This window comes from Gadus chalcogrammus, chromosome 11 (assembly GCF_026213295.1).
Source record: "Gadus chalcogrammus isolate NIFS_2021 chromosome 11, NIFS_Gcha_1.0, whole genome shotgun sequence".
Taxonomy (NCBI): domain Eukaryota; kingdom Metazoa; phylum Chordata; class Actinopteri; order Gadiformes; family Gadidae; genus Gadus; species Gadus chalcogrammus.
In genome coordinates this window covers 8,197,774-8,207,773 of record NC_079422.1, presented here as the reverse complement: position 1 = coordinate 8,207,773, position 10,000 = coordinate 8,197,774, and the positions used below count along the sequence as shown (strand labels likewise).

General features: G+C 45.1%; 1 protein-coding gene across 1 annotated transcript in view; it reads right to left on the bottom strand.

Annotated features, from left to right (window-relative positions):
- The window catches only part of si:dkey-22o22.2 (neural-cadherin), a 116,907-nt gene that overhangs the window by 42,365 nt on the left and 64,542 nt on the right, over window positions 1–10,000 (bottom strand). Inside the window, exons 8-12 of the mRNA XM_056601273.1 lie at window positions 8,478–8,650; window positions 7,851–8,019; window positions 5,460–5,630; window positions 3,715–3,887; window positions 2,537–2,704 (exon numbers count right to left, since the gene is read on the bottom strand). Coding sequence (XP_056457248.1) covers window positions 2,537–2,704; window positions 3,715–3,887; window positions 5,460–5,630; window positions 7,851–8,019; window positions 8,478–8,650 — 854 coding nt within the window. The remainder of the gene's footprint in view (window positions 1–2,536; window positions 2,705–3,714; window positions 3,888–5,459; window positions 5,631–7,850; window positions 8,020–8,477; window positions 8,651–10,000) is intronic.

Here is a 10,000-nt window from a genome sequence, read left to right as displayed (position 1 = left end):
AGTGGTAGAGAGAGATAGAGAGAGGTAGAATGAGGGAAATAGGGGAGAGGGGGAGCTTTTTGGGGGGAGAGAGAGAGGGAGGGAAAGAGAGGTAGAGTTGGAAATAGAGGTGAGAGAGAGCTAGTAGGGGTGTGAAAAAGAGGTTGAGAGAGAATTAGAGAGAGGTTGAAAGGAAAAGAGAGAAACAGAGAGAGCTTTTTTTTGGGGAGGGGGGGGGGGGGTGTATTAATGAATGCATTAGACTGTTTAAAAAGCATATTTTGTATTTAGAGCATGCAGGATGAATTACAGTGACGATTCCCTAAAGTACATATCACAGGTTTCCAGAGCAGAGAGCAGCCAGAAATCTCACACTGCCCCCAGGTACAACTCTGCTTAAAGCCAACATTTCATAACAGAGTAAGCCTTCCACACAGAATTATTAATGTATTTTTCTCCGAAATTAAAATGATTTATCAGATTCATTAGAATGTTAACTACCAAGATAACACACCGCACATAGTTTTTTCTTTTTATCCTACTTAGAATCATAGTCATAACACACAGAAGTTTTGGTAGCTGTTAGGTTAGCTAAGATCAAGCTTAGCAGCTGAGAAGCATGAACCATATTATATTTCCAATATTACGGTTGTAGTCAATAGTCAATAGTCAATATTTGTTTGGCTATTTTGATGAGTCTGCTGTCCACCCTGTCTCATCTGGCAACCCTGAAGCTGAATTTCCTTGTTTATGAATGCTTCATTATGCGCAAAACACTCTCTATCTCCATTCATAGCATTGCTGATCTAACTAGGCTTATTAATAATTGTCCACAAGGTGAAAAAGTGTACGCCGATAAAACACGTTCGCAAAAACATTTGTTACTAATCTAATATGTTAGATTTAGCCTTGAGCCCTGGATGCAACCCTGGCTAACCCCCCCCCCCCACACACACACACACACACACACTTATACATACACATACAGGAAGAGGAAGTACGAACAGCAATACATACAGATTAGACACTTATATCTTTGCTTCCACCAGAAATGCTTCTTCAGCATTACATACACAAATATGCACACCAACGAAAACACACAAGCATTCTTGCACACACACGCACATGCATACACGTGCCTGCTCACAACCCCACAATAGACAAGCGCACAAGTAGGCATGCACTGGCACACGCACCCACCTACATACACACTGCAAACGTGCATGCACACATGCAAACACACGCACACAAAAGTTTGGCCTTAGTCTTATTTAAGTTTAACACATATATTCCCGACACAAATATGCGTTCTATGGAATGTCCAAAAGCTATTTAATCACACACACAAACACACACACACACACACACACACACACACACACACACACACACACACACACACACACACACACACACACACACACACACACACACACACACACACACACACACACACACACACACACACACACACACACACACACACACACACTCCCTCCGGCCTTATAACAATGTAATTAACTTTTCATTAATGTGGCATTTTAATTCTATTAAATCTACAACAACACTACCACTTCCTCCTCAATGTAATTATTACAGGAATATAGGAGAAGAGAGGAGAGGAGAAGAGTAGGGGAGGGGAGAGGAGGATGAGGAGGTGACGAGAGCAGAGAAGATAGATAATAGGGTACACTGGTACACGTAGCAGTGAGACATATTTCGTAGTCATCTGGAGACATTACACTCTCTCTCTCTCTCTCCCTCCATCTGATCTCTCTCTCCCCCTGCGTCGCTGTCCATCAAACCCCCTCTCCCTTCGTCCAGTGTGATTATCTCTCTCTGCAGTCCTCTGCTCCGCGCCTTCTCTGTGACATCCTGTCTTCCATCTCGTCATCCCCCGCTCATCCTCGGCTGTCAACGTGTTTGTCTTCCATTGTCTCTTCATCCTTCTTGATCTCTCTCTCTTTTCCTCTCTCTCTCTCTAGCTCTCCCTCTCTCTCTCTCTCTCTGTCAGATGTTGATTACAGTTATTAAGCGTCTAACTCTGCCTCCGAGATGACTTGCAACCATCACAGAGTTCTAACAAGTGTAATTAAATACACACCAATCACCCCTCTCTCTCTCTCTCTCTCTCTCTCTCTCTCTCTCTCTCTCTCTCTCTCTCTCTCTCTCTCTCTCTCTCTCTCTCTCTCTCCTGTGCGTCCTGTCAGAGGGGCTGATAGTTGTGAAAAACTTCAGAGAGCGACGGGGAGAATAAGGGGTTGTAGACACGGCTGAACGACCACACAGAACCCAGACAGAACCCACGATGTGACAGAATCAAAGAGGGAACTTTGGAGGCACTTTGAAATGACATAGATGGGGGGGGGGAGCCATTTGTGTATATGTCACACATATCCTTGACAGTCACAGTGATTAAAAAAGACCCTCCTATTTATCACATATTCAGCAATGTAAAGAAAACATTTCAATCCAAATTGAATTAACTTCAATTCCTCGCCAGACTTCAGTTTTTGGGTCATGACGACAACACACACACGCACACACACACACTCACCAGGATCTTGGCGTCGCGCACGGTGTTCTCGGGCACGGTCACCCAGTACTCGCTCTGCTCCCACAGCGGCGGCTGGTTGTGCACGTTGGTGATGATGACGCTGAGCTCCACCGAGCTGCTCCGCCGGCCCCCGTCCGTGGCCAGGATCTGCTGGCTGATCCGCGACGTCTGCACACACACACACACACACACACACACACACACACACACACACACACACACACACACACACACACACACACACACACACACACACACACACACACACACACACACAGGGGGTCATGGGTCAAAGGACAAGAGTTAGTAGTTGCTGGGAGCAAGCAGCCCTATGGCCTACTTCAAAGAGTGTCTCAGTTAGTTTATTGCGGTTCGTCCAGACTCTTCCATTAAAGGACCAGGTTTTAACCGTTATTTCATGGTCTACTTTTAGCAGCTCAGTCATAACGTAATACAGAATCAAATAAAAGTGGTCAATGACAACGCGATGTGTCAATGTATTTCAGGAGGTCTGCAGAGAATATTAATCAGTCAATTTGACGGAAACTCACATTTATTAAATAAGGGAATATAGAAAGAGAGAAAGACGAGTGAAAGACAAAAGAAGAACATGCCCAGAGTGAAAAGAAAGAGAGAAAAACACAAAGCGAGGGATTAACAGAGAGTGAACCGAGCGACAGATAGAAAGAGATGAGCCAGGAATTACAGTATGTTTAATTATTGACGGATGGCGGGGCAGGCGTAGGAGGAATGATCTCCGTAAGACGACCAACGAAGAAGAACAAAGAAGATGACATTCAGAGAAGAAGAGACAAGCTTTAATTATAAAGAGCATGTGGCACAGTTTGCGCTAGAGTCTCAGGATTTTCTCTTTGTTCTAGGTAAAAAGGTTGCCCACTTACAACACACACACACACACACACACACACACACACACACACACACACACACACACACACACACACACACACACACACACACACACACACACACACACACACACACACACACACACACACACACACACGCAAATACACACACAGGCACACACACACAAACACATACACTATTTTAAGTTTTGCCAAATGAAACTCAAAGGTGGAAGTATTAACCCTTTACATTTACTAGCGCAACTAGAATGCCATTACGCTATTTTGGTATAACGAAACGACTCTGACCTGAGAAATGGGGTGGTTGACGTAAACCCATCCCGTGGTGGGGTTGATCTCCAAGTAAGCCGGCTTCTGATTGGACAAGGAGTACGTAATAGCCGCATTACTCCCCTGGTCGGCATCGTGTGCCGCCGCCCGCAGAAAACTAGTTCCAACCGACGTGTCTTCGCGAAGAAAGTCTGCAGCACAGGATGAAATAACACGATTAGAGTAAGTTATTATACTATAATAACATTTAATAACAACACACAGTTAATATTCTATAACAATAGATAATACCACAATGACGTATAACATATAGGTAAATCCTTAATAGTAGTTCATATTCATCATCATATTCGTCAACCAGAAACTTAATGGGATCCCCCTTCCTAATGTCGTATATTTAGCACATTGCCACCTAATTATTATGGTGATTATTCTTGTTTAAACATTTGTTAGAAATGGGTTGGAAAGGGTACGTTTGGGATTAAGATAAGCCATGTATGTCACATCTTCTCAACACCACTTCCATGTAAGATTTCACCAAACAAACACCTAACAAGCACTAACATCAACCCCACGGCCCAAGCATCCGTTTCACAGGAGGATTCTGGGAGTTCCCGGCCCTGTACACTGTAGCATGTCTGTTTACATTTCCACGTGTTATAATCCTCCCCAAAGCATAGTGCAAGCTGTCACTCATTCATGTAAATGAAACCATGACCTTAACAAAGAAACAGGTCATGGACAGGCATTTGCATTCCGGCTATGTATGTCAGACGGTTGTGTGCGTTTGTATCCGTTTCGCTATGTTTTGTTTTGTTTCAAACATATTGTAAATAATTTACAATATTATAATTTGATTTCACAGTCTCACTTCATAGTCAGTCAATGGAAGTTTTTCTGTTTATCCGAAGTCTTTCTGACAGTGCCAAAAAGGATTGCAACAGAAAAAGTGAATTTGGCAAAAAACGGTACCTTCAAAATCAATTGTCAGAGAAATTTTGCCTGAGCAATCTTATCACCCCCCAGGGTATTCACATATTATTGTCTGTTTCTCTCTCTCTCTTCCCCATCACTTGCTCACACACACACACACACACACACACACACACACACACACACACACACACACACACACACACACACACACACACACACACACACACACACACACACACACACACACACACACACACACACACACACACACACACACACACAGCAAATTAATGTGCGCCCCAGAAATCCAAACCTGCCTGTTAAATACTTAATGAGCCGTTCTCTGTTTCTCCCTAATCTAATGGTAAAAACTTGTGACACAACGCATATCAAAACACATATTTGCACACGCAGTAAACAAACAGCGGCCCAGAGGGCCACAAGCTGATATTTCATCATTCTTGGGAGATTTGAAGGGGATTATTGCTCATGGAATCCAGAGACTATTAGCATTATGTGGTCGTTGGGGATTCATTCAAGCCCTGCTCCAAGGCAAAGCAGCACGACTCTTCACTGAGCTGCCACACTATCAACACCCGCGTCCAGAGCTTCACTGCCTTCAACAACGAATTAAGACGATAAGTGGCACCTGCTCTTATAGGCAGATAAACATGAGATATATATAGATATAACCATATACAGTACATTTCATGTTGAGTTCCCTATGATTATTATGACAGGAGAATAATCACTATGCAGAAGCCTGGGGAGGAGATCGGGGAGGATAAGTCATGCCGTTGTTGTCGTGGCGATGGGCCGTCACTCACACTGGTAGCGGCTGTTCTGGAACTTGGGGTCATTGTCGTTCTGGTCGGCGATCACCACGGTGACCTGGCATATCCCGATGAGGGGCTCGTCTGCCTGGTCTGTGGCCGTCACAGAGAGGGTGAACTCACGCTGGCGCTCACGGTCGAAGCTGGTCGTACTGCTTACCACGCCTGGTACACACACACATATACATACATACATATACAGACCACACACACAAAGATACACCGCAAGCACACATACATGCACACCACACACACACACACACACACACACACACACACACACACACACACACACACACACACACACACACACACACACACACACACACACACACACACACACACACACACACGTTTAGTCACCATGACGTTTGCCACGCATCACATCTTGATCAAATGATGAACACGTAACCATTAGAATATTATGTCTGTGACTATGTTTAATGTAATACGCAGTCGCTAGACTGAGTATTACAAAAACGACATTGTTAACAGTCAAAGCATTTGAATTTCGTTTAACAAGGCGAGAAAGAGTAATGAAAATAGGTCCACTTTTTCCTTAAGGTCACATTTTGATCTATGATAATCTTTTATTGCCTCCTTCACATTTTGACGTCCTTGTGACGCAGGATAGTGGCCAGACACTAAAGTTCACTCATAAAATCGTTTGAAACTGCTACCATATCTGGTTGTAAAAATCAGACATCATTTGCCTCAAATAAATGTTTACATTTTTTCTGTATTTTCATGTCATCCAAGAAATAAAACATCATGTGTAATGTTTTGAACATTTCAAACTAGTTCAACATAGAAAATGGGGCAGATTTGTTTGTTTTTTGGCTTTTCACAACGGCATTTGAAAATTAGATTTTGTTGGTGCAACCAATTAACAATAACAAAACAGTCCATAACTGGGCCACAAACATGCTGTTTACACGTGAATAGATTATGACAATTATAACACAACCCAGAGGGGAGATGAACATTCTGGATAAATGAAATGAATAATTAGCTCATATAAAACCAAAAAAGTCAAGGGTCACCTGTGTAATTAGGTCTCATTATATCTCACCCTGTGCAAATGTGTGGCTGACGGCTGGTTGAAGCAGCCTCACCTGGCCCAGGTCTGGCTGATTAGACGTTGCTAGGTGAGGCTGCACACCTGTGGTGCATTGGCCAATCAGCCCCACAGTATGAAGCAGCCATCACCACACGCATTCGACAGCTCTGACGGTTTCCATCTTGCCAATTAAATAAGGAGCCCAGCAACAAAGAAAGTTCTAACTTATATCATTATCTCAACTGTATCTAATTTGGTTCGTTATCTGACCTGTATCATTATCTAGCAGTCTCATTATCACACCTGTATCATTATCTCACTGGTACTATTATCTCACCAGTATCATTATCTCACCTGGGTCCTTATCTCACCAGTATCTTTATTTCACTGGTACTATTACCGGACCATCTGTATCATTGACTCACTGAGGTCAAAAAAGATCCCAGGGCACTTATCGCAAAGAGTAGGGGTTTCCCCGGTGTCCTGGCCCAACCATGCTCAATAAATATGGCCCCCTAATCATCCTCCTGTCTAATTGGCTGACTCATTAATACCCTCACTCTCCACCTCAAGCTGGTGTGTGGTGAGCGTTCTGGCGCAGATTGGCTGCCGTGCATCACCCAAGTGGGTGCTACACACTGTTTGTGGTTAGTAAGGTCCCCCCTTCACTGTAAAGCGTCTTTGAGTGTCTAGAAAAGCGCTATATAAATTAAATCTATTATTATTATTATTATTATTATCTAACTGTATCGTTATCTAATTGTCTCATTATCTCACCTGTATTATTATTACCTGTATCTTTATCTCACCTGTATCATTATCCCCTGTATCATTATTTAACTGTATCATTATCTAACTGTCTCATTATCTCAACTGTCTTATTATCTCACCTGTATCATTATCACCTGTATCCTTATCTCACCAGCATCATTATCTCACCAGTATCATTATCACCTGTCTCATTATCACCTGTATCATTATCTCACATGTCTCATTATCTCACCTGTCTCATTATCACCTGTATCATTATCACCTGTATCCTTATCTCACCAGCATCATTATCTCACCAGTATCATTATCACCTGTCTCATTATCACCTGTATCATTATCACCTGTATCATTATCTCACATGTCTCATTATCTCACCTGTCTCATTATCACCTGTATCATTATCTCACATGTCTCATTATCTCACCTGTCTCATTATCACCTGTATCATTATCTCACATGTCTCATTATCTCACCTGTCTTATTATTTCACAAGTATCATTATCACCTGTCTCATTATATCACCTGTATCATTATCGCCTGTCTCATTATCTCACCTGTGTCAGGGTCTATGTCGAACCCGGAGGCTCCGCCCTCGTGGTTCATGAGGCCGTACTTCACTTCCCCGTTCACCCCCATGTCAGCATCCACCGCGTGGACCCGCAGGACAAAGGTCCCTGGGGGCTGGTTCTCCAGGACAACAGCGTGCTGGCTGTAGTTCTGACACTGGGCAAAGGGGACACAGGCGGCTTATTATGGGATTGAGAGCGTGGGTAACCACAGCTTGATGTCGTTGTAACAATGCTGGATTACATTATGATTTAACTGATGGTGATGCATTCTTACAACAGCAACACACACTCACACGTGTGCACTGCACTCACACACTCTCTTTTGCTCTCTCTCTCTCTCTCTCTCTCTCTCTCTCTCTCTCTCTCTCTCTCTCTCTCTCTCTCTCTCTCTCGCATAAGCACACAGACACACACACACACACACACACACACACACACACACACACACACACACACACACACACACACACACACACACACACACACACACACACACACACACAAACACACACAAACACACACAAAGACACTACCACACCTCTTCACACAATCTCAGACCCCCATACTGACACACACGTACAAACACACCCACACACACACAGAAAGGCCTACCTCCTGGAAGAGGGGCTTGTTGTTGTTGATGTCGTTGATGCCGACCACCACCTGTGCGGAGCTGCTGAGGGGGTACGGACCCCCTGAAGCGTTGTCGTCTGTGGCGGTGATGTTCAGGACGTACTGGGGGCCCCTCAGCCTGGGAGGGGGGCTCATACGCAGCTTGATGATACCTGGAGTTACACAAGGGGGGGAGGGGAGAGAGAGAGAGAAGAGGGATAGGGAGACAGGGAGATAGGAAGGGAAAGGTAGGAGAGAGGGAGAGACAGAAAGAGGGATAGGGGAGGGGGGAAGGGTGTAGGGACAGGATTGGGGTCAGGGAGAGACAAGAACGAGAGATCGAGGGTGGGTTGTCAGAGTGGGGGGGGGGACAAGGTATTGTGATAGAGAGAGTGAGACAGAGGAGGGGAGTAAGAGAGGGGGGACAGAGAACGGGAGTGAAATGGAGAGCGAGGACAAGACAACGAGAGAGAGAGAGAGAGAGAGAGAGAGAGAGAGAGAGAGAGAGAGGGAGAAATATATAGAGGGGGACAAGACAGATATAGAAAGAGATAGGAGCGATAGAGTGATGTGGTGAGGGGGGAGAGGGGGGGAGATGGAGAGGGGGGGAGGGAGAGAGAGAACAAGAGAGAGGGGTTAGTGGACTGCTGGAGGCTCCTGTCACTGGTTACCTTAATAATAGATTCAGCAGGAGATTTCTACTGACGATGATTCTCTAGCAGGGAGGAATCGCTGTATCAAGTCCTCCATATCACCTGGCTGCTGCTCAGCCGGCCCACCGCTGTGTGGTCATAACTGCAGCCTCTGCTATTGTGGTCTGTGCTCTACACCTTTGATTATTCACATCCCTGGTGTTTTATTAAAAGACAGCCAGCACACGCTGAAATCAAACCTGAGGAAGGTTAGGATAGCGACGGCAGTGGTTCCAAATATGAGCCAATTAGAATCAGAAGAACACTATAAGTCTCTGTTCCACCGCCGCGCTGTTGCATTTTGCGGTTCAACGGTGCAGGTCTGTGGCGCTCCGACCGCAATTCACGCAGTGGTAATTAAATATGCATGGCCAATCAGCTGGTGCCCAGAGAGCCACTCGGTGGTGCTGGAGGAGAAGCAGGGAGCTCGGGGGCCACCCTCGTTGCTGCTGCTGCAGGTGAGTCACTCGGAGGGAGATGGCCGGCGCTACCGCTGAAATGCTAACGTCCAAACTCATAGCACTTATTTGAGGGGAGGAAAAAAGAGCAACACGCAGCGCTTCCACTGTGCAAATGTCCTGCACGCTCCGCTTCCCCTGCGCCAGAACAAACGCAGGGTGAGGGAGAAAAAAAAAAAAGCCAACAACAAATTGCTTGTGTGGCTTGATAAACAGAGGAGGAGGGCAGGGGGGAGGGAAACACATCTACATGAAAATGCTTCCCAGGGCTTTGAAGTGACAAAGCAGAACGGAAGAGCGAGCCAAAGGCCATATGGTCGAGCGAGCGAGGGAGGGAGAGAGAGAGAGATAGGGGGAGAGAGAGGGACTAATA